General features: G+C 35.4%; 1 protein-coding gene across 17 annotated transcripts in view; it reads right to left on the bottom strand.

Annotated features, from left to right (window-relative positions):
• AKAP9 (A-kinase anchoring protein 9) overlaps window positions 1–26,185 on the bottom strand; it is a 149,783-nt gene that overhangs the window by 41,830 nt on the left and 81,768 nt on the right. For 16 of the 17 annotated variants that reach the window (XM_082398163.1, XM_082398161.1, XM_082398162.1 and 13 more), the window contains 3 exons: window positions 25,912–26,015; window positions 23,209–23,414; window positions 14,587–14,813 (listed from right to left, as the gene is read on the bottom strand). In XM_082398163.1, coding sequence (XP_082254289.1) covers window positions 14,587–14,813; window positions 23,209–23,414; window positions 25,912–26,015 — 537 coding nt within the window. Of the gene's footprint in view, window positions 1–1,771; window positions 5,064–14,586; window positions 14,814–23,208; window positions 23,415–25,911; window positions 26,016–26,185 lie in introns of those variants that run through there. The other variant, XM_082398160.1, reaches the window with a different exon arrangement.

The raw sequence follows: 26,185 nt of genomic DNA on the forward strand, positions 1-26,185 counted from the left end.
AACATGAACTAATTTATAAAAAGCCCTCTCCTGAACTTAGTCACAGCCTATATTTTAAAAATAAATCAACTGCTTTCACGTGTACACATGTAATTTTTTTACTGTACATTGTAAAATGTTTGCCTTAAATATATGAACGCTCTAAAAGAGTTCATAGCTCTAATTAGGATATGAGTTTTTTTTTCCTTTTTCAAATTTACTGTACAAATACAACAATGCACTTACAACAAAATAAACACTTGCTTTAGATAAGAAAAATAAGTCAGTTTCTATATTCTATTTTCTGACAAGATCTAAACCTGCCTTAAGATGCATTTAAATATTACTATAAAACCACAAGAAATAACTTCAGTTTTACAAAGCAAAACAAAAAAGTTGGGACTCAAATACAGTACCTCTAGGAAACAATTTCACTTATTATAGAAGATAGCACCCACATTTATTGGAATAAGAAATTCCTTCAAATATTTATTTAAATACCTTATACTTAAAAAAACCTCTTCCATCTAGTTAAGGTACAGTTTATTCCTAATATTTATATAATACCTATAACCTAATACTTAATAATGTGTAATATATAAAAATATCATATTCAATATTTTCACATAATTTAATAAACTTACTACATAAAAGTATGTATAATTAGTAAATAATCTGTCACTTTAATATAAAAGCTTAAGGGGGGCTTCCCTGGTGGCGCAGTGGTTGAGAGTCTGCCTGTCAATGAAGGGGACACGGGTTCGAGCCCTGGTCTGGGAAGACCCCACATGCCGCGGAGCAACTAGGCCCGTGAGCCACAACTACTGAGCCTGCGCGTCTGGAGCCTGTGCTCCGCAACAAGAGAGGCCGCGATAGTGAGAGGCCCGCGCACCGTGATGAAGAGTGGCCCCCGCTTGCCACAACTAGAGAAAGCCCTCGCACAGAAACGAAGACCCAACACAGCCATAAATAAATAAATAAATAATTTAAAAAAAAAAAGCTTAAGGGGAGGTAACAAATCTATTCTGAAAGCATCTGTCTTGTTAAATACTAGCTAGTACATATAATTAAAGCCATGAAAGTCACAAAAAGTGGCAAATAACATACTGAGTAACCTGTAGTGAATCATTCACAACATTTAAGTGTCAAATGACCTGAAATACTAACTATGCTAAATACCCTTAACACTGCTTATAACATACATTTCACATAAAAAGCAGAAAAAGGTATTTCCTCATAGGATTAGCAGGCATATTAAAAATAAGCTCCTTAGGGAGTTAGCAAAAAAACTGAAATAAGAATCCAGGTTTCCTTTTTTCTTTTCCGGAACTACAGGCAATATGCCATATGATTGTAAACATTTCCTAATTGGCTCAACGACAGTTCACTTAGCTGTTTTAGGTATGACAACGCCTATTCCTTCAAATATAATCACTCCATTTTTACTCAGGATTGGCATCATAAACATATAGAAGTAAGATTCTTAAGGACAAGCAGGATCTTTTTAAACAGCTTGCCTGGCATGGGAGAACTGAAATATTATCTCATTCTGCTTTCTGGAATGAAAAACGTAGCCAAGTTGGGGCTTGTGGACAAAATTTAGCCCTTCAATACATTAATCATTACAGGATGAATGAGTAGTAACACACCAAACAAGAAGAAAACAAGATTCTATTCCATTTACCCTTACCAAAGACATTTAAAGTTCATTTCTCATTACAGTTTTAAACTAAATGTATAAAAAACTGGAAGCATAAAATAAAACTATAAAAAACCAAATATTTATACTTACTGAATAAGGAGGGGTAGGCAGGGAAATTTTGGAAATAAGCTTTAATATATGCCCATTTCTTTTATGAATAAAATGAAAAATAGAAGTATTAACAATTACTGAGTTAGTTTCATCCAAATGTTCACACAGAGGAAAAGGATGTGGTAAAGGCACACGAGATTCAACCTCATAAATGTCTTCATCTTCTTCTTCCAACCACGAGCCACTAAGTTTGACAGTTGCCAAAAAGGTCCTGTAAGAATCCATTCTCGAAGTTGTAGCTGCTAATTTTCCTCATTTGCTGTACCAGTTTTCCACTACACTAAAAAAGTTCGGTTTAGTTTATTAAGATATACCATAGCAGTATGAAAATTTCTCCTTAGCACTACCAAATAAACATTATAAAATTAATTCATACAACTAAACAACAAAAGAAAAAACCCACAAACTTAAAAAAAAACTAGATCTCCATCAGTCTTCATCAAAAAAAAACAGAACAAAACAAAAACAACACAACAAAACTAAAAGCAAGCAAACACGTTTTTAATTAGAATAATTACTAAATTGTTGAAAAATGGAAGACTAAAAATATAAATATCTAATTAGCTAAGCAATAAAACTGCTTCCGGTATCAAAATATGTCTGTGGAAATAAAAGCCTTCCAAGCAGAACCTGGTAAGGAAAGTCAAGTTTTCAGTCTCCATAGTAGCAGTCTTAAAAAACGTAGTTGCAACATTATTTCCCTTGTTCTTGCTGCTTCACAACCTGCTCTTCTGAACTGAGCTATTCAAATAGCCTCTCATGCTGAGCCAAAGAATTCTAGCCAGTGTCCCTGGGGAAAGGTCAGAACAGAGGGTGTGATTTAATGTCTTTACCTATAGGTACACTGACAGGTGGAATCTGAATTTATACACCCACAAAAAAGCTTGCCTAACAGGATCCAAGTTCCACGTCAGAGCTCTGAAAAGGATATCTAGATAAGTTTATAATGCTTCTAAGATAAGCTGGTGTTTTTCCATTCCATTAAAAAATTGTTTTAATTTAAAAATGTGAAAACAAGTAGGTTTGAGTCCACATTACCAATTAGTTCTTCAACTATATCCAATAATCATAACTATTTCTGGAAAACTAAGTATTTCTTTTTGATATTTCCTTAAAATAATACTCATTCTTTTGAGTAGTCATTAAAACTAAACATAGTTTACGTAACTAAACATACATAGTTTATAACATCGGTTATAAACTATTTCCACACTGAATTGTTTACAGAGTAATTCTTAAGGAAAAAAAACCCCTCTTTTTAAAAGCTGCATTGTATATAATAATTGGTAATTATACCACTTAAGGTATCCTATGAACTCTGACTAAAACTTAAAAGCACAAGTGGTGTATAATGGCCTTTTGGTAGCTCCAGAAACCTCGGCAATAGTGAATAAAACAGCTTCTCAGAATTTAAAATATGAACAACATACTTTTTAATATTAAAAATCCTCAATAGTGAAAGTTGTTTTAAATAAATGAAAAAATCTTTCATTGTGGTGTCTTTTCTCTACCCAGTAACTAAATATCCTTAACTCACAAAACCTTTATCTACTATGGAAAAACCCACACTAAAGCAAGCACATAAACAAAAATCAATTTTATAGCCACTTTCGCTATACAAAATATCTTTAGAGGAGTCAATACTCAAACCCTTCACAGTAAGTTAACAATTAGGGCAGAGAAAATAAGATTTTCTACAGAAAGCTCAGAATCTACAGGGATATGGTTTGGGGTAGCAGAGGGGCAGCTGCTTCCTAGAATTCCGGACTAGGTAATGACAAATTTCTGTTTATTATGGTTTCTTATGTGACGCCTCCAGTTAGTTTGTGAAAACATCATAACATCTGTACAAGATGGAGATCTAACCACACCACTGGCGCAGCTAAATTTGACTTTACTGGGGCTTCAGCAGATACAAAATCATCAACATCCTAGATGTTCAGCTTTATGAACTGGCTGGACCCATGTTCAGCATATCAAACACCTCTCAACATACTCTTTCTCAGCTCCCTCTGAGAATAACAGTTTATTTTCATAACCTGGTGTCCATTTTCTCTTATTTGAAGCAAAAACAAAACCCTGAAAGTAAGACATATCCCTTTATAAATAGAAACAATTAGGTCAAGCCAAGAACTAACGACAAAGAAAAGAGAAAACTAGGAGGAAAAGACTCAAAAAAGCCGCAGATTAAGATGACTTAGAATGGGGCAAACAGCCCTCCTAACAGTACATTAACTGATGGCATACTATATTAATTGATGTTCAGAAAGGTGACCCTGAATTAAAATAATTCAAATGATAGTCTATTTTTTCCTACATTTGAAAGCATGTAAAACCTGTGTTTATCCATGTAAAACAAACATTTATAAGTAAGGTATACCCCCTTATAACCAGGAACATAAGTCAAGGTTAAGAAACTAACCACAAAGAAAACAGTAAAATTAAAGGGGGAAAAGACTCAAAACAGCAGGAAAGACGATTTAAGATAGGGGCAAATAGCTCTCCCCAAAACAGCATATTAACTGATGGTATATTATATATATTGATGTCCAGATAGATTACTTTGAATTGGAATAATTCAAATTATATTCTTTTTTTTTAATTTTAGAAAGCACATAAAACTCTCTGCAATCAATAACAGTTAAAATAATTTCAATTTTTAAGAGGACACCCTTTTAATTATCCAGACTAGCTCATTATCCCCTGGTTTCAGATAATCAAGATTTTAATGTATATTTGAAAGCTATTAATTTGCGGTATAGAGTTATGTTTAGCTTTACTTTAATTGTACAATGTCAAACTATTTAACCTTTTCCCCAGAAATATTTCCCCCAACTTGTAAACCACTTCTGTTGCTCTCTTTTGTATTTTGATTTATTTTTTATTTTTTTAAGTTACTTAATAGACTGAATCCTGGCTATAATACCCTGACAGAGCCCTGATGCTTATAATACACACACTGGGAGGAACACCTAATGGCAAATGTATTTCAACACTTTATTAAGGTTTATGCTTTATTTTTATTTTTTTAATAAATTTATTTATTTTTTACTTATTTATTTTTGGCTGTGCTGGGTCTTCATTGCTGCACGCAGGCTTTCTCTAGTTGCGGCGAGTGGGGGGCTACTCTTCATTGTGGTGCGCGGGCTTCTCATTGCAGTGGCTTCTCTTGTTGTGGATCACGGGCTATAGGTGCGCGGGCTTCAGCAGTTGTGGCACGCGGGCTCAGTAGTTGTGGCTCACGGGCTCTAGAGCGCAGGCTCAGTAGTTGTGGCCCACGGGCTTAGTTGCTCCGCGGCATGTGGGATCTTCCTGGACCAGGGCTTGAACCTGTGTCCCCTGCATTGGCAGGTGGATTCTTAACCACTGTGCTACCAGGGAAGCCCACAGTTTATGTTTTAAAACACAACAATGACAAAACAGAATCTTAACTTACAGTACTACTGTTTCATCCTCATAAAAAGGCCCCCTTTTGGAGAAAATATAGAAAAGTACCTTAAGTTCCATTAATCTAAAAAATGATTAATAATAAATTCATGAGAGTTGCCTATAATAAAAATCATTTCTTCAGGAGTAAATTCCTCATTCACTGTTCTCTTCTAACGCCTGAAAGAATCTCTTGGTAAATAATCTCCTATGGCTCTAAACAGTACCTCTGGATTCTGGAAAACTTTAATTGCTAAAACACTACTTCCCACATAACAGACTGATTCCTATTTCTACCTGTCCCAAGAATCAAGAATCTGAAACAGGGACTTCCCTGGTGGCGCAGTGGTTAAGAATCCACCTGCCAATGCAGGGGACACAGGTTCAATCCCTGGTCCAGGAAGATCCCACATGCCGCGGAGCAACTAAGCCCGTGCGCCACAACTACTGAGCCTGCGCTCTAGAGCCCGCGAGCCACAACTACTGAGCCTGTGCGCCACAACTACTGAAGCCCGCGCACCTAGAGCTCGTGATCCACAACAAGAGAAGCCACTGCAATGAGCTCGTGCACCACAACGAAGAGTAGCCCCACCCCCCACTAGAGAAAAGCCCCTGCACCGCAAAGCAGCCAAAAAAAAAAAAAAAGAAAGAAAGAAAGAGAAAGAATCTAAAACCACACTCTCAGAGATAAAACTTCTCTGCAGAACCACAAAGACACTACTAAGTAAAGATAATGTTAAAGAGATTAACTTTCTAAGGGCTTGAGACTAGACTCTCAGCAATTTTACTCCTATTCCAACAAAAGCCATCCCAACCAAAAGGAAACTGCAATAGGTTGAATACAAGCCTGAATATATTCAATATTTATAGCAGCCTGTCTCAGCAAAAGAGAAGTAAAATCCATCACAGTAAATGTATTATTATATGGATTTGGACATGCCATTGGGTAAATCACTTATGAAATCAAATACATAAAGTAAAATACTCATAAAAGATATTATGAAATCAGGCTATAAAGGCAGATACCCTGATACTTAGTAAAGAAAACGCTTACTAATTCTTTTATTAAAGCAAGATGCATCTACGGAACCTAAAGCAGCCTCTAAACTTAAAACTAAGTACAAGACTTAATCATGATGTCCCACTACAATTTATAACATATAAAACCAAACCAGTAAAAAAAAAAAAAAAAAGGAAAGAAAGAACCTTGATTATTTGACAGTATTTACTTAGACTACAGGGCCTTTTCAATGAAACTCCTCCCCAACCCCAAACAAAAGCCCACAATCACTGGCAATAATTTCTCTGACCAATCATAAAGGAGGCAGAGTCTCTCTGATCCAAAGGCCACACCTTCCACTTGTGTTCCAGATTCCACCCTCACCTACCCCAAGGATCTGGCTCCACAAAGCCCATCCCCTCTGATGTGCATCTTCAACTTTTCCATTGCTACTCAATATAAACACCTGAATCTTAAAAAAAGCATTCTCCCCCTTTCAAGCTAATGGTCTCCTGTTTTCTTCATGGCCAGGTATCATGACATTGCTGCCTCTATTTCTTCAACTCTATTTCTGTAAATGTCTGAATTTTGAGTTTCTCCTCTATCAACTCCATGAAACTGTTCTCATCAAGGTCATTGATGACACCTATACTGAAATATCCAATGGACACTAAATCCTCAGCATCCGTTACCTTTCCATGGTATCTGACACTTACGGAAAATCTCTCCTCATCTGGCTTTTATGATACTATTCTCTTGATTTTCCTCTCTCATTCTCAATATCTTTTGTAGACTTATCTACCTTTATTCTCTTTTAAATCTCAGCACTCTACCAGGACAAAAAATTAGCTCTGTACACTATCTCGAAAACCATGGTTTCCAATGTCTTTAAAATGATGACAACTTCCAATCTAGTTTCCCAAACTCTAGACTCTAGGGAATATCTTCTCCCTCTATGCATTTCAAACTCAGATTACCTAAAACTGAACTCGTTATTCACTTCTTTTGCACCCCCCATCTCAGTAAGGGAAATACACCAACAACTTAGTTGGTCAAGGATTCACGTGTGGTTTCCTCTCCCCTTCCTTACCCCCTACATTCAATGTCACACGAACTTCTATCAAATTCAACTTCTACAAGTTTTAAAATCACTTCCCTCTTGCCCTAACTTGATTTCTATCCCTTTTCACTGGAATATTTTAAGAGTCTCCTGTTTCTGCACATTCAGCATCTCTCCTCACTATTTTCCTGCCCATATATCCACCCCACTGTTGCCAGAGGAATTCTCTCTAAAACACAAATTTGATATTATTATTTTCTACCAAAAATATTTCAATGCCTCCCCACACTTTTCAGCATAAAGTTAAAACTCCTTAACTAAGTCCTCAAGGGACTATGTGCTAATAACCACTGCTATCCTTCTACCCTCTGTTCCCCACATTCCACCCTGGATGTTTAAAACACAAAACTACCCAGTATCCTCAAACACATCATGCTGGTTTATACCAACATGCTATGCCATTTGCCACAAATTTTCTTCTTGACCCACCCACTTAGCTTCTACTTGTCTTGTAAGTCTTTACCTAAAAGACTCATTTTCCCTCTCATTTTCTCTTGAATTATGCTTTCATCTCCATTACTTCACTGAAACTGCTCTTGTAACGTAACCAATGACACACCCACCCCCGCCCCCACCGCACACCTCCCAGATTTCAAAATCTACTCCTCAGGCTATAACATGACCTGTCAGCAGTAACTGACAGAATGATTCACTCCTTTCATTTTCAGAGGGCAGAAAAAGTGGCAGTTAAGAGCATGGACCCTGAAGCCAGACTGCCTGGATTCAAATTCTAACTTACACCTAACTTATAAGCCTGGGCAAGTTCTCCAACTGATTTCTTTGCTTCTGTCCTGCACCCCTCCATCCCCCCAGTCTATATTTAACAAGGTGGTCAAAGTGATCCTTTTGATAAATGTAAGTTAGATCAGTTGCTGAAAAATCTCTAATGACACAGAGCTGGAAACAATTTGTATGTCCTTTGGATAAACAAACAGGTGCATCCATTCAATGGACTACTCCTCAGCTCTAAAAAGAAACAAAGTATTAACACACATAGATGAATCTTATATGTATTTTGTTAAGACAATGAAACCAGACCCAAAATAATGCATAATGTATGATTTCATTAATGACACTCTGGAAAAGACAAAACTATAGGGACAGAAAGCAGCTAGTGATTTTCAAGGGCAGGAGGTGGAGGAGGGGCTGACTATAAAAGAACAGAGGAGCACCAGGGAATTTTAGGGTGATGGAAATGTTCTGTATTATGATTGTGGTGGTAGACACATAACCCTATGCATCTGTCACAACCAAAAGAACTGTCTACGCACAAATGAAATTTACTGTATGTAAATGTTTTAAAAATTAACCAAAGTGTGGGGGAACCCAAAATGGAATAAAAACTATAATAAATAATTCTTATTGTATTAAAAGTGAATAACAAAACCACACTAAAGGCGTGGGGAGAAGAGTTAACCTATGATACTTTGAAAAACAGTATTTTGATTGTATACTGTAAGGCTAAAGACCAAAAACTACTGTACTCTAGTTAGTAAATTTGTTTTTCACAGGGATATAGGTTAGCAACTGTAAAATTACTTTATGGGTATATATGGGTATGAAATTACTTTATGGGTATAAATGGTTAACAAATAAATAAAACTACCGTAGATTATGAGAGCCTTGCTTCTCGCCTTTGGAGAACAAAGTTACAAAGGAAAGGGGAAAGGGGAGAAAGAATGCTGTGGTACTAGATGGGAATTGGAGGTATCGATATGAAATTATACTTCTATGATATATACAGATATAGAAATAAATATATATGCAAGGGTTAATATACTACGTATATTTTCAAACTTTCTGCTGAGAGGACCATAACACCTTAGTTAACAATAAGCACATATAGCACCCAGGTCTTGGTTTCTAAGTATCTTTCTCCAATAAAGGGAACTTGAATTCCTTGGAGAAGTAGTTGATTCTAGGGCTGGGGCAGGGAAAATACAAGATGGGCCTGGAGTCTCTGATAGTGCAAATGCTCAAAAGAATAAGCACTTTGAAAGTGCACAGGTGCCAATCTGAAAGAGTTCTTACTGCCAAAGCTGGAACAAAACAAACTATAGTATTGGATTATAAACCACTGAAAAAAATTAATAGCTATGAATTCATATGAAACTCGATTAGTTAAGTCAATAAATGTGAGTGAAGAAACAGCTCTTGGGACTTCCCTGGTGGTGCAGTGGTTAAGACTCCGCCTGCCAACGCAGGGGACACAGGTTCAATCCCTGGTCCGGAAAGATCCCACATGTCGTGGAGCAACTAAGCCCATGCGCCACAACTACTGAGCCTGCGCTCTAGAGCCCGCATGCCTAGAGCCCGTGCTCCGCAACAAGAGAAGCCACTTCAATGAGAAGCCCACGCACTGCAACGAAGAGGAGCCCCCACTTGCCACAACCACAGAAAGCACGCGCACAGCAAAAAATAAAAATAAGTAAATAAATAAATAAAAGAAAAAAGAAACAGCTCTTACAGAATAATTCCAATCAATAAATGAAGGAATGATGAATGAATGATGACAGAAAATCACCATTGGAACACCACAGTAATAACTGTGCAGGCAAGATCTACCAACGGATGCTAAGATTAGTGGATGGAAGTTTAAAGAGAAACAGGAAATTTGCATAGTATCAAACAGTGGAGAAACCCAGCTGACACCACAAGTAATCGAGATTAACAGCACCTGTAATAAGACATGTGCCTTTCGATTTGACACACAGAGAAGGGCACATAACTTCAGTGGTATCCTTGTCAAAAATGAATAAGCTTCATGTAATCATGAGAAAACAGACAAAATCACACCGAGGGATATTCTACAAAATAACTGGCTAGTCTTTTTCAAGTGTCAAGGTCATGAAAGGCAAAGAAAGACTCAGGAACTAACAGAGTCTGGAGAAGATGAAGAAGACATGACAACTAAATGCAATGTGCAATCCTGGAACAGATCCTAGAACAGAAAAAGGACTTTAGTGGGAAAACTGGTAAAATTCAAACAGTCTGTAGTTTATAGTATTGTACTACTTTTAATTTCTAAGTTTTGATAACTATAGTGTGGTTACGCAAGATGTGAACATTAGGGAAAGCTGAGTGAAGAGTACATGGGAACTCTTGGTACTATTTTTGCAACTTTTCTGTAAGTCTAAAATTACTTCAAAATAACAAGTTAAAAAATTGTACCCAATGACTCTGCATCTCATTAAGAATTAAATTCCAAGTTCCATGTGATTTGGTTCCCAGGTATCACTATGACCTTGTCTCCCACACTTTCCCCATTCTTCTTGCTCCAGCTACTCTGGCCTCTTTGTCAACCACACAAAGAACTAGCACATGACCACCTCAATGACCACCTCAGGCCCTCGTACTCACTATTCCTTTGCCTGAAACATTCTTCCCCAACTTACCTATGTGGCTGTCTCCCATACTTCCTTAAGGTAGATGCTTGACTATCACATTATCAGAGAGGTCTTCCTTAATTTTCCTACATAAAATGTCCTCTTCCCCCATCATGCTCTACCTCCCCTTATTTTATTTTCCTTCACAGTAGGTATCACCATCTGGCATACTACGTTTATATATTATCAGTCCCCACCATTATATTGTAACCTCTATGAGTAGGGACTTTGTACTTTGTTCAGTGCTGTGCCTCCAGTATCTAGAAGAGCAATTGTTACATACCAGGTGTTCAATAAATTTGATGAATGAGTGACTCATCTCAAAGCATCGAATCCTCCAATAAGCTTTACTTGTTCCTACCTTACCCTAAACTGTCAGATGCTGCTCTCTTTTCTACTCTCAGGGTATCCTATGCAGAGCTATTTACCTGAATTTCTCTTTCACTGCAAGCAAAAAGATATTATAGCAGTGTCAGTTCTGTTTTAGATTTTTTTATGACAAGTGAAAAAGAATCAAAATAAAAGGGAAATATTCCATTATGAAGAAGAACCAAATAATGACTCATTAAAAAGAAAATGGAATACTAGTCATTTCACAGAGGACTACACATTATTTTGCATCAATCTGTTAAACATATTCATCATGTTCAAAATAATTTTAGTTATTAATGAGAATATTCTGAAGAAGTCAATGTCTTTAAACATCTCTCCATGGAAGAGTAGTAACTGAACTAAATTTAAAGAAAATTTTACAGAGCTCCTATTCCCACTGCCTTAAAAATATAATTCATCTAAGAAAAATGATTTTTATATCAAGTGTCAACAACTACTTCAACCTTTTATATAACAGATATTAGTAGAACACTTCAAAATTCTGCTAGAATAATGTGAATATTATAATAATAATTTCTAGGTCAGTGGTTCTCAAACTTTAGTCTGTATTAGTATTACCTAAAGGACTTGTTAAAATACAGGTTTTGGGGCCCCATCATTCGGTAGGTCTGGGGTGGGGACTGAGAATTTACATTCAGAACAAGTCTTTAGTGATGCTTATGTTGCTGCTTAAGAGACCACACTGAGAACTACTTACTGCTCTGGGCAAAATTTCTGTGATCTATTCAGTGATATTTAAACTAAAACAATACAGTAAAATCTACATAACATATTGCTGCTTTAGTATTTAACAAATTGAGAATCATCAGGCTCCTACTGTACCTCACTACCTAGACACATAAGCAGATTTGATAAGCTGTAATCTTAGCCTGGAAGACTGAGTGTTTCAGGTGGATCTCCCGCACTTGTCTGTTGACAGTGTTAATGGATTATGGGGAAAGTTTCTCTTCAGTAGCCTGTAGGAACAAGTCCAACCACTGATCACTTCTGATTTATTTACCCTTTTCCATGGGGCTTGTCAAATGACAAATATATTGCATTAACTAGATTGTCCATAAATTACAATGAGTATCAGGTAGTAGCAACAGTATTAACAGAGCTCAAGATCCAGGTCAAAAGTATTTAATAGTGGTCAAAAAAGGAAAAGTATTAACAGCTGTTTTCATGGTATAGAAGATAAATATAGAAATTAAATACCAACGTGGCTGAAATAAGCAAAAAAGAAAAAAAAAGCAAGATCATGTGGAAATTCATTATAGAATCATCTGTATGACTTTCATAGAATAAAAGGAATAATTATGATGCATATGCATTCAAGCATTAAAAGTGCTGAAAAGCAACAGTTGAAAATGCCAGAATTGGCTCAGTTTACTAAGGAGAGTAGCATATTGTTAAACTGGCTTACGCATAAGCATTCTAAAAGAAAGCCAATCCAGGGCTTACGTTAATTTTAAAAAGTAAAGACTTTAAAAGATACCAAATCTTAGTAGAAAATGTGTGTTTTTTCATTGTAGCTATGGAATTTCACATTATGACACAGCATTCATAATTTCAATGTTTGAGCTTAAGTCTACCACACCTGAGGCTGAAGAAAAATGCAGTAAGCATTATAATTCTTTGATCCAAGAGTATAATTTAATGTCTTATTAAATGAATACATAAATGAGGCTGGTTTTAGTTGGTGCCATTTCCTTAACAGCACTTACTATGTGTGCTTTTAGTAAAGATGGGACCCCTATCATTGTTTGTGTAAATAGTCATCCTTTCTGTTAGTAAATACACAAAGATGTGAGTTTTCAGGAATACTACACTTCTTTTAGTTCTTTGTGGATGCTCAAGGAAATTTGAGTTACTGAAGCAACAAAAGCTTTTCAATCATTTTGCACCTGATTTAAAAGAAAGCTTCAAAAAAACAAGAATTACCCAAAGATAGCAATTTCTTCTGTAATATAACTATATATCATATATTATATCTTCAGAATTTATCTATGGAAGAATTTTTGAGACCTATTTAACTGCATATGAATACCTTAGTTTGTTCAGTCAATCAAGGTGCCATCCAGAAGTTTAACAGTAGATATATTATGATATATTCCCCTGGCCAATCAGTGAATTCTCACTGCAATGTGTGGTTATTTTAGGATTCTTTTCCTCTCAAAGATAGATATGATCCATACTATATCACAGAAGAAAATTTAGACTGTCTTCCAAGAAAGAAGAATGAACCTGAAGAAAACTCTGGTTAAGATAACAGTTTTCAGAGCTGAAATCTATTTGGAGGACAAATATTTCACTGGAAATATATGTTGTTTTGATAATGCCTTCTTGGTTTAATGCCAACAGCAACTTATCAAGAGACAAAAGAAGAATAATGGATTTATAATGATGTTAACCAAATAGTAGGAGGTTAACAAATTATTTCAAGGGTCACTAAACAAGAGATGACTCAAGAAATGGTGTATAATCACTAACTTAACCTAAAAGTAAATGAATCTCGCATTAAAACACAATATATATAACAATATTTGTCAAATTTGATACATCCAATAGTCATTGCTACTGCAGAAACAGAATAATTTCTTAAAGAAAAAAAAGTAGCATCAATGGAGGCCAGACATCAGAAATAACAAGAGATCAAAGATACTCTTTCAACTTCTCAACTTTTGTTTAAAATGCACATGGATCTAGAATACTCTGAATAAAGATATCAGTGAAAAATGTTAATATACTGGCCCTGTAGCTGATGACAATGAAGCACTCATTGACTAACATGAGAGTTGTGATTCTACAGTTAAATTAAAGATTTTTAAAATAAGTGAAATTACTTCATTTTAAAACAGCAAACAATTTTTAAAATTCTGCATAGAGTACTTAAGAGACAATTACTATACAGGGTATAAAAATTTTATAGACAGAGAAAATTGCAAGTTAAGGTATAAATACAATGGTATATACTCTCAAAAGTTCTATGAAAACAATACTTTAATGTAGAAACTGTCCCTCACTCTAATTTCCTACCAAGGTAGTGAAGTGAGGTATTCTAATCATATCTGTGGAAAGAAAGCAAAAATCACGGGAAGGAATTGTAGGCTTGGTCTGTTATATTTAATAGTAGTGCTATGACATACTTGAGCACACGGTTTGTTTCAGAGATTCCTTATACCATTCCTTCAAATAAATAATACGTATTATAATAGAATATTTCATACAACGGTAAAGTTAAAAATCTCTTTTGGTATCAAAAAAAGTAATGTGTTAAGAGTCTAGAAAAATCTGAAGATTAAAACATTGAATTTTAGAATTCAAAGACTCCATCAGCAATTGGTTGTCACAAAGACAACCAATTAGTAAAGGGGAACCAAACTAGATTTCTGTGAGACAGTAGAGAGAAAACATTTAGTCCTTGTTCCCTGGCTTAAAAGAAAACCTATTTCCAACTCAGTATATATTAGCAACATAAGGAGGTTACCTGACTACTAGTTTCACTTATGGCTTCTAGGAGTTTTTCAACTGCCGCTTGTAGTCGAGAGCTAATGTTCAGCATAAGTTCTTCATTTTCAGGGTCTATTTCATTTCCAGTAAATCCACTCCTCATGAGCTGCGGTGACAGCTCCGTTCCTTCCTCAGTTACTTTGGACCACATGCTACTGTCACTTCTTGGTATATCACTTCCAGAATAAGAGGGTTTACATTCATCTGTAACCAGAATAACACTATTTTAAAGGTATAAATCAATTATAATAATTATAGTAAAACAAAAAAAAGGTTACAAAATAAAATCAAATTAAAACTTGAAATCACTGGAACTATAAGGTGTCTTAGTTAACACTGCAACAAAACAAATAAAATAGGCAAATACAGAATGTAATATTATTTGATAACCTACCAGGTATAAGAATGGGAAGAATAATGCTATGCTAGCTAATAGGGCTTGGCAGAAATTAATATTTTCAATAATTAGTATTTTTTCTTTGATAAAAAATTTAAAACACCTTTCAACAGATATTTACTAAATGCCCATCACGTAGGGTTTACTAAGTAATGGTGGCAAGATTTGGTTCCTATCCTCAAGGACATTACACATGGTGTAATGAAAAACAAATATCTAAACAACAACATGAAAAGAAAACGTTGTGTAACGGGATCTTCCAGGTGTATGGAACGACAGAAGTGCTTGATTCTGCATGGAGCAGACCCTTTCATTTCTAAGCACTGTACTGGGCAGCATCACCTGCTCGGCTGGACAGCAAAAGGGACTAAAATCTTTTTGCAACTTGCTACTTTTGTAATAGCTATCCTGGGAAAAGTTAGACTAATAAGCAGTTCTAATTTTAAATATGGACTTGTGTTTCCACACTAGTCTTTTTTCTTATGTAAAGAAAATTGAGTTTACATGGGCAGAAGATAAAGCTTTAGAAGCGTTTTCTCTAAACTGAAATAAAAGCATATGTTATTTATCACTGCCAGGGAATACAGTACTTATCTGTGGGCAGCATGCTACAATCGAACAATGAAATTTCCTGAAGAGGAATCACCTATTCTTTTATTACAAGTAGTACATATTTCTTATCAGTAACTGTACAAAGTTAACAAATTAAAGTCACAAGAAATTGTAATTTCCAAAGTACCTGGAATAAACATTCAGTTTGATACAATCACCCAGGAGAATAAGAGCTATTTATTAAAAAGTCTTGCTAAAGTAGCTGGTGTCATATGGAAGTCTCTCAATCTCATGTAGTAATGATATCAGATGCGGTTTCAGATACAAGATCTGAACGCAGCACAATTCAACATTTTATTTATTTATTTTTAGCTGCCTTGGGCCTCTGTTGCTGCGCGCGGGCTTTCTCTAGCTGCAGCGAGCGGGGGCTACTCTTCGTTGTGGTGTGCGGACTTCTCACTGAGGTGGTTTCTCTTGTTGTGGAGCACGGGCTCTAGGCTCCTGGGCTTCAGGAGTTGTGGTGCATGGGCTTAGTTGCTCTGCAGCATGTGGGATCTTCCCGGACCATGGCTCGAACCTGTGTACCCTGCATTGGCAGGTGGATTCTTAACCACTGTGCCACCAGGGAAGTCCCAGCACAATTCAAGATTCACTAAGCACCTCCTCTGTATAAGTCACTGGCTGAAGAATCCAAAACTGCATTCTAGAAAATGACATTATGTGGAGCTTTTTTCTTTTTTTAAGGTCTTTATTGAATTTGTTATAATATTGCTTCTGTTTTATGTTTTGGTTTTTTGGCCAGTGAGGCATGTGGCATCTTAGCTCCCCGACAGGGATCAAACCCACATCCCCTGCATTGGAAGGCAAAGAAAGTCTTAACCACTGGACCACCCTAGGAAAGTCCCTAGAGAAAATGACTTTAAATGTTTGCTACTACATAGGTTTATCTAATTCTTAGCATAGCAGCAAATACAATTTCATTTTGCATTTTTATTTTCAAAACTGAAAAACAACAACTAGACTGGTATTTACTTACATTATTCCACATATTCAAAACTAAATGTCTTGGGCTTCCCTGGTGGCGCAGTGGTTGAGAATCTGCCTGCCAATGCAGGGGACACGGGTTCGGCCCCTGGTCTGGGAAGATCCCACATGCCGTGGAGCAACTAGGCCCGTGAGCCACAATTACTGAGCCTGCGCGTCTGGAGCCTGTGCTCCGCAACAAGAGAGGCCGCGATAGTGAGAGGCCCGCACACTGCGATGAAGAGTGGCCACCACTTGCCGCAACTAGAGAAAGCCCTCGCACAGAAACAAAGACCCAACACAGCCATAAGTAAATAAATAAATACAATTTTAAAAAAAACAACTGAATGTCTTGATAATAGGGATTAACAGTTTAAATATTCATGAGTTCAAAATGATCTTAGAATTCAAACTGAGTTCAGATAAAGTACAGTACAATGGATATTACAAAGCCAGTAAATAAAATTAATGTAGTCTAGAAAATAAATGATATTTTTGATGAAGTTATGGAAGCAAGAAATATTAGTTTACAACTGGTGTTAAAAAAACTAAAAATACCTATGTAATATAGCATCTTTATCTAAGGAATTAAATGCATTCTAGGGACATTTCCTTTTAATGGATACAGAGAATCTGACAAATCTGAGGAAAGATGATAGTCTGATATGATGGGCAATCAAGGGAGCTTTGTGGGGTGCAAGTATGTGGCGAAGCAAGGATGAGGTAGGGGAGAGAGCAGAAAAAAGGTCGCTAGAAAGTAGGCTGGATCCAAGTTGTGAATGGTCTTAAATTTTTCAGGAACCAGGGTTTTTTTGTTATAAATAATGGGGAAGTAAATCGTTTTTTTGAGCAGGAAGATAATATCAAATGTGTGATCAGGAAGCAAGCTGCAGCAATGCAGAGGAAGGGTTGGAAAAGGAGAAGAGTCTGGTTAGAATACTATTTCAATTGCCCAGATAAGAAATGTTAAAGACGGACGGGGGCTGGTCACAGGTTGGAAAAAACTGAATGTATAAGACAAGAAAGAAAGAAAAGCAGTAAAAGATGACTCTGGGTTTCCAGCTTAGATGATTCTTAGAGGACAGAAGAGTCATTAAGAGAAATACTAAAAAATTCGGAGAAAGTATACAGAGTAAGCATGAAAAATGATTAGTCTTAAGTGTTAACGGGCTATGTGGAGGAGAGAAGTCAACTTTTGAAAATATGGGTCTGTAGAGACTTAGGAGTCACTGTAGAAAGGTGAGAGTTGAACCTTGGAAGTAGACACATTTGCTTTAGGAGCAATATTTAGTGAGAAAAGGACAAACACAGCTGGAGCATAAGCCAACAGAAGAACCTGCGTAAAAAAGAAGTCAGAGAAAGACAGGAGAGAGATGTTCCAGGAGACAAGAAGAGAATGTTTCAGAAAGAGAGAGACTTCAATAATGTTATTTGTCTAGAAAGTCAAATGGGACAAGGACTGAGAAGATGCTACTGGATTTGACAATCGGAAGGTCACTGCTGTCCTTAGAGAGAGCAGCTTTGGTACTACAGAAACAGAAACCAAAGCTGGTGGAAGCAAGAGCTGGTCTAATCTCTCATAGAGTTTGCTGCGGTTTACCTTAAGGGGGGAACAAAGTTGAGAAAAAACAATTTTTTTTTTTTTATTATGAAGATATCAGCATGTTTTAGGGTCCAGAGAAGGAATCCATGGTGAGGAAAAAACCTGAAGATACTATATATTGCATGGGAGCAAATCTCAAACACAAAATACAAAGGATATATAAAACAAAATGGCTTATAAAAAGCCACTGAATGTTAATTTTTTAAATGGCTAATAAAAAAATAGACATTAAAGTACCTAGAAAACATGAAGATGTGAACCAGCTTAATGTATTTTACTGATAACATTTTGAAGATATAAACAAACGAATAAAAATAATCAAATATGTTCCAATGAAGATACAGAACTTTGTTTATTCCAGTGAAATAAAGGAATGAGAACAACATCAAACTTGTACTGTATTTATTATAACTAGTCCTTGGCAGGAAAAATTAGAGAAAAAGATAAATTGGCAGGGCAATTTCATAAAATACCAATAGAAATCTCAGAGTGACCAGTTTGGTGAACAGAATCATGATTTCAAATTGGCCAACCACTCAGATCTGTGTCTTAAACATGGCAGATGATGGTTATTCAAAATGTCTTCAGTCACTTTTTTTATGGATTTTACCATGTTCATTCCATACAGATAGCAACAAGCTTCTCAGTTTAAGCAGGGGGGGTGATAGGATAGAGCATTCCCCTGCCCCAGTGGCCTGAAGATCTCTGGGGTTCCAAATGGAAACCACTGACTCTTGTCTGACTCTTACACTTAATAGATGAGTAAACTGAAGGGAGGCCCCAGGAGGCTAAGAGACTTGCTCAAGGTCACAGTGAGCTAGAATAAGGACCTCCTCATACTAATCCAGTATTCTTGCTGTAACAACACACTGCTCCAAAAAAAGCTGCAGCAAGTAAGATTTAGTCCCTGGTCTTCTAAGCAGGAGGTATATGTATTTTACTACTGAACCATCACAGTGTAGACCTAAAGGACCTCTTTCAACACATCCTAGGGGAACTCATTTTTATGAACTAGTCTAATATTCACTCAAGTTCAAGCGATTTCACATTGGCTCAAAATTTCCCTTCAATTTCATAAACTAGGTTGCTCTTACGAGGAAGCAAACATTAGCAAGTCAATTATTTATTTTTTTAGAGAGTTAACAAGTCCACACATGTTTAAACTCTAAACAAGTTCAGACTTGAGGGCTGCAAATAGATTACAAGTGCTACTGCTCACAACAAAAGGTCATATATAAAAACTGAAAAGCAAGAGTTCCTTCATAATCAGATTAAAACTGAGCTTTTTGTTATATTAAATAAGACATAAAATAAATATTTCAAAAGTTCATTTTAGTTTTTACAGTAATACTTTCATTAAAAATCTGAAGAAACATCAGAAAAATTCTTACGTATGGAACATGGTGTCAATATTTTAAAGACAGTATCTTCTTCAGTTTTTAATTATAAATTCTATTAATTCAATATTTCCTTCAAGATGCAAAGTGAATCTAAGTGCCCCCAAATGATACTAGTGATCTTCCCAATTTTGTTACTAAGACTAGCACATCACTGCCAAACACAAAAATATAAAAACTAATTAAATGGAAATTACACACAACACCAGCAAAATTCTTACCTCTGCCTTGCTAGTCTTCATACTGTATTTCTTAGCAGAGGATTTAATTTTTCCTTTTGTATCTTAATATTATTCTTTCAGTATCTATTAACAGTTAAATAATTAAATATTTATTTCAAAAGGCTTAACTGATTCAAATACATAAAGTGGTATTAAGTAAAACATTAAGTACCATGGTTTTATTTTGCCTTGAATCGGAATTTCAGTGCCTCCTTCACTGGACTGAGAATTGTTGTAAAGCAGAGAGCAAAATGACATTGTTCAATACAATTGTATAATTGAACTGATTAAACTACTTATAATTGAAAAACTACTCTATCATTGGATATCTTAAAATAGGACATGGACATATTTAATCTATATTGGGAGATTTAGATGCATAACCATGCATAAGAAAGTAGGCTAGTAGATCAGATGTCCTTTCAAGTCTGCCTTCTCACAGAAAAGGAATATAACATAATCCTCTATGCTACATGTAAAAGAATTAAAGTAGAACACTCCCTACCACCATACACAAAAATAAACTCAAAATGCATTAAAGACCTAAATGTAAGGCCAGATACTCTAAGACTCTTAGAGGAAAAACAGGCGAAACACTCTTTGACATAAATTAAACATAATCACATAATCACAGCAAGATCCTTTTTGACCCACCTCCTAGAGTAATGAAAATAAAAACAAAAATAAACAAATGGGACCTAATTAAGAGCTTTTGCACAGCAAAGGAGACCATAAACAAGATGAAAAGACAACCCTCAGAATGGGAGAAAATATTTGCAGAGGAAGCAACTGACAAAGGATTAATCTCCAAAATATACAAGCAGCTCATGCAGCTTGGTATCAAAAAAACAAACAACCCAATCAAAATATGGGCAGAAGACCTAAATAGACATTTCTCCAAAGAAGACATACAGATGGCCAACAAACACATGAAAAGATGCTCAAGAACACTAATTATTAGAGAAATGCAAATCAAAACTACAATGAGGTTATCACCTCATACCGGTCAGAATGGCCATCATCACAAAATCTACAAACAATAAATGCTAGAGAGGGTGTGAAGAAAAGGGAAACCTCTTGCACTGTTGGTGGGAATGTAAATTGATACAGCCATTTTGGAGAACAGTATGGAGGTTCCTTTAAAAAACTAAAAATAGAACTACCATGTGACCCAGCAATCCCACTACTGGGCATATACCCAGAGAAAACCATAACTCAAAAAGACACATACACCCCAATGTTCACAGCAGCACTATTTACAATAGCCAGGACATGGAAACAACCTAAATGTCCATCACCAGAGGAATGGAAAAAGAAGATGTGGTACATATATACAATGGAATATTACAGCCATAAAAAGGAACGAAATTGGGTCATTTGTAGAGACGTGGATGGACCTAGAGTCTGTCATACAGAGTGAAGTAAGTGAGAAAGAATATCATATATTAATGCATATATGTGGAATCTGAAAAACTTGGTATAGACGATCTTATTTACAAAGCAGAAAAACAGAGACACAGACATAGAGAACAAACGCATGGATACCAAGAGTGGGGGGCGGCGGGGGGGGAGGATGAATTGGGAGAGTGGGATTGACATATATACACTATTGATACTATGTATAAAACAGATAACTAATGAGAACCTACTGTATAGCACAGGGAACTCTACTCAATGCTCTGTGGTGACCTAAATGGGAAGGAAATCCAAAAAAGAGGGGATATATGTATATGTATAGCTGATTTACTTTGCTGTATAGTAGAAACTAACACATTATAAAGCAACTATACTCCAATAAAAATTATAAATAAATAAATAAATAAAATAAAAGTAACACAACAACAACAAATTACCAATTTATTCCTTTTTATAATTATGGGAACACTGCTCTGAAAGTGAGTTTGCTGCCTTTTAAGATACGTTGTTTGGGGCTTCCCTGGTGGCGCAGTGGTTAAGAATCCACCTGCCAATGCAGGGGACATGGGTTCGAGCACTGGTCCGGGAAGATCCCACATGCCATGGAGCAACTAAGCCCATGCGCCACAACTACTGGGCCTGCACTCTAGAGCCCGCGAGCCACAACTACTGAGCCCGTGTGCCACAACTACTGAAGCCCGCATGCCTAGAGCCCATGCTCTGCAACAAGAGAAGCCACCGCAATGAGAAGCCCGTGCACTGCAATGAAGAGTAGCCCCCACTCTCCACAAGTAGAGAAAGCCCGTGCACAGCAACGAAGACCCAACACAGCCAAAAATGAATAAATAAATTTATTTAAAAAAAAAAAGATATGTTGTTTGCCAAATACTTCAGCAACCACTTGGAGAAGTGTCTAGGAGAACTGCTAACAAAAAAAGCAAAAAATATTCTTGTAATGTACAGAACATTCCTCAGAGTGTCTTTTGAATATGGTATAGGTCTTACCTGTAGCACAGCAAAATGCCCCCTTTCCCAAATGGTTAAGTGAAACTAGTTTATGAGATAATTGTTTTTAAAAAAACATAACTTGATAAATACTTTCACAATGAGATCAAGAAAATATTACTTAATTCTTTTCTATACATCAAGATTCATATGCAGAAAACACATAGCCCTTGACTGAGAACTTAACCAAGAGTGAAGTTAATTAAAAAAAAATACTTCTACAAAGTTTGAAAAGAATGAGTTTGAAAGTTTAAAGTTACAGTATTATTTCGGCTCTTACTTTACTAAAAGCAGTTTTTAAAATTATCTTTGAATTCAACTAAGTTTTGAAAATCAATTTTACTTAAAATTCCAAATCAAGCTCTTCTCTGCACTTAGAAACATATTACTGGCCAACCTGTAATTAAGTAAACTTTCTCTAAGTGGGATAATTTCTTCTCGTTTCTCTACATGAAACTTAACAAACAGAATGTTCTCAAAAATTGCATAAACTGGCATTTTTATTTTTAGATGACTGGCTTCCAACTGGGGAGAAGTTCTTGGATATGGAATGGTAGTGAAGGAAGGCCTTGATCTTCTGGTCCAAGCGTCCAGATCCTATCTTTCTCCATCTGACAAAAACTCTTCCCTTTAGAGGGTGGTTTCAGAATGTTGCTTATACCTCACAGGTATTGGTAAGAGACCTGAGTGGTGATATGGAATTTTTCTCTTATTGGTGGAGAAATTAAACAGCCTTTGGTTTATGTAGCAGAGTAATAACCCTGAGTATATGTAATGACAACTCTAAGACACCCATTTGCAAATGCTAAACAATAACGGTGTCTTAAGAAGAGTGGCTCTAGTGTATTTGTGTTTGGAGGTCTTTTTATTGAAAAATACTTTAATATTCTCTCTTCTGTATTTTCAACACTAGTAAAGTGCCCTGAACTCAGCAAGATTTACTGAAGATAATGACACGAGTTTCAACAGCATATAAAACTTTTACCTCCTGTGTGTTCCTCGTGGACACACGACTTTATTGGTGTCTCTGCTTCTGACCTCCAAATCAGGCTGGTCAATGACTGGCCTTTACTAGATCTATCTAGAATACCAAGGACATGGCGACCAATTGTTTCTTCAACAGCTGCTGTTGTCTTTACAACTTCTAAGAGGATCTTCAGAAGTCTGCTATTAGCTTTCTGGAGTGTATACCTGTATAGATAAGGAAACATTTATTAAAATATTTAATCTTTTTAAAGCAAACACTTATGTTCCAGAAAAAAATACACTACAAAATATTTGACTTAAAAAATAAAACTTCATATGATCCTATTACAATAATATGCAATAGCACTTAAAATGAAGTGCCTTTTGTATTTATTTTATAATTATAAATTTTGTTTTCTTCTGAAAAATTTTCATCAGTGAACTATAATATTTTTTGAAAATGTGCAGCATTTTACTGACCTGAAAGAAATCAAATAACTAAATTTTTAAGCCAGCAGAGTTTGCAAATTAGAAGAAAATTTTAGGGAGATGCAAAATTTCAGTTTTAAAAAGTGTGGCAGTACCTAAGCATATGCAAGTTATTGAGCTGGTAATACCATTGATGGTTACTCTTATATATTTTACATTTTATCTTCTTTTATGTTAAATAATATATTTTAAAATAAATTCAAAAATTCCACCAGAAAAAAAATATGCTTGTATTTCTGTAACTTAATGGTGATGATCTACATGGTTAAATTACAAAAACAGGCAGAGCCCTGTTTTTAAAAAGATCTATAGTACAATTTCATTATCTGCTAACACCAGAGGTAATATACCCCGATCAGTTGATTATTATATCTGCTCCAGAGACAGAAAATTCTCAAGTTACATATACCACACTCATTTCAGCCAGGAGAAGGAACCTATTTTCAACCAAATGGAATTAATAGTGCATCTCTCTTTTTTTATAGGTAATACATTATTTTTAAAAATTAAAAAAATGCTCCTACCACCCACCAAAATATCTTAGTACTCACAGATAATCACAGTTAACATTTTAACGCCTAGCCTTCTAGACATTTTCCCTCCTCTTTCTCTCTCATAAATACAGACATTTTAAAAACAAAAATGGGATTATCCTGGACAAAGTGTTTTCATAAGCTTTCATTTTTCCTTAACACAAACATCTTCATGTGTCAAGAAATATACTTCCATAAACGGTGATTCAGAAGGTTAACTGATTAACCTTTTGAATAACTAAACAACTCTCTTGTCCTAACAGCTTAATTCAACAAAGGTACTACAGTGGCAAACTGTATATTTAATACATGGAGACAAAATAAGAAACTTTCATGGTAAAGGTCCTCTGACTTAAGACAGTTTCTCTCTCAACTTCACACTGTGGGAGATCACTGACAAGCTGGTTAAAGGATATCGGTTTTCACAGGCACGTGACGTAACTATTTTAAGACAAAGTAATAAATGGAGTGGTCTTCCTTCAGTATTTGTCAAGTGAAAAAGACAGTTCTATTTTTACACCTAGATCAAGTTCTCTGGTTACATAAGCAAGGAGATTAAAAATAAAACTCTAAATAATTTAGTTATTAGTACGAAGTAAGTAAAGGGTTTTATTACTGTAAATTTTTCTGAGGTTTTGTTCAAGCCCCAAACACCCCCGGACTAAGATAAGTTGAAAATATTTCTACATAAATGATTAAAATTAATATGATGGTAAAAAGAAATAAATAGGAATACTCATTTATCAACACTCACTACAAAAATTCCTAAAAATTAAACACTGTATAATTTTTAAAATATACCAATTAGAAATAAATAATATAAAATAAACATTTTGTTTATTTTATATTGCCATGGTAACTCTAATTTTCGTACACTGTCTTTCTTGTTTGAGTTGCATACTGACTGTGTTCCATACTGATGATCCAAAGGGGAAGCCAAAATCTTAGGGGCCAAATTCCTCCATGCAAGCTGAGGAAGGAGGTTAGGAGGACACAGAGGGTTGACAGTCACAGATTGGAAAAGGAGGAAATTAAGTTAGTAGATATTAGTTTTAATTTAAAATTAGAGAAATTATTTTCATTTGAACAAAACAAATTTTAAAATACTGTGCTTAAACTACTAATATTAATGTGGGATAACTATTCTCATTTTCATATTAATCTCTATAAAATCAAAGTAAGGGAAAGTTTTGTTAACATCAGATCATTAATTTATTCCTCTAAAAAAGTGGGATGTGGATTAAGAGGTCTCATCTGTTATAAAATAAATGCATGAAAGAAGTTAAATGCAGACTATCACTAAAATCATTTTTTTTCTCGTCATGAACAAACCAGGGGGTGGCTTATACTGAATGCATGTCCAAACAGTGAAGGAATAAACTCAACAAGCACAACTTTGTTTTTTAGGATAAAAAATGGCATATGAGTAGAATAAAATTAATCAAGAAAGGTTCAATAACCAAAGAATGTCTTATCATTCACTGAGTGAAGTATATGATCAATATCCAATAAAATTACTTTATATACAAAAGATTTTTTTTAATTTGTCTATTTAATTATCAAAAACTGATCATTTTTTACATACAGAGTACAATGTACAAATAAAATAAATGTACAAAAAATAAGGACAAATAAAGTTTATAATATTGAGACAACTATTTTAACTCACTTTACATTGAAAAAATATGCATTCTGTATACCTTTCATTGGACAGAATTTCAGGAGTCACCTCTTCAGGTTTTCTGTCCAATTCCTTTTCTTTAAAGGTCTGCTCCTCAACTTCTCCTTGGTTTTCATCTGCATTCTGTTTAAGTTTGTATAAAGATAGAGAGGACAAGATAGAAAGAAAACCTGTCATCTTGGAAATAGCACGTCATTCTTCTATATTGTTATGACATGAAAAGAAGAAACCTCTACGTGCAAAACAGATACTGTTTGAAATAATATTTAACTATATTTTATCAAGTGATTAGC

This window comes from Balaenoptera borealis (genome assembly GCF_965194805.1).
Source record: "Balaenoptera borealis genome assembly, chromosome: 7".
NCBI lineage: Eukaryota > Metazoa > Chordata > Mammalia > Artiodactyla > Balaenopteridae > Balaenoptera > Balaenoptera borealis.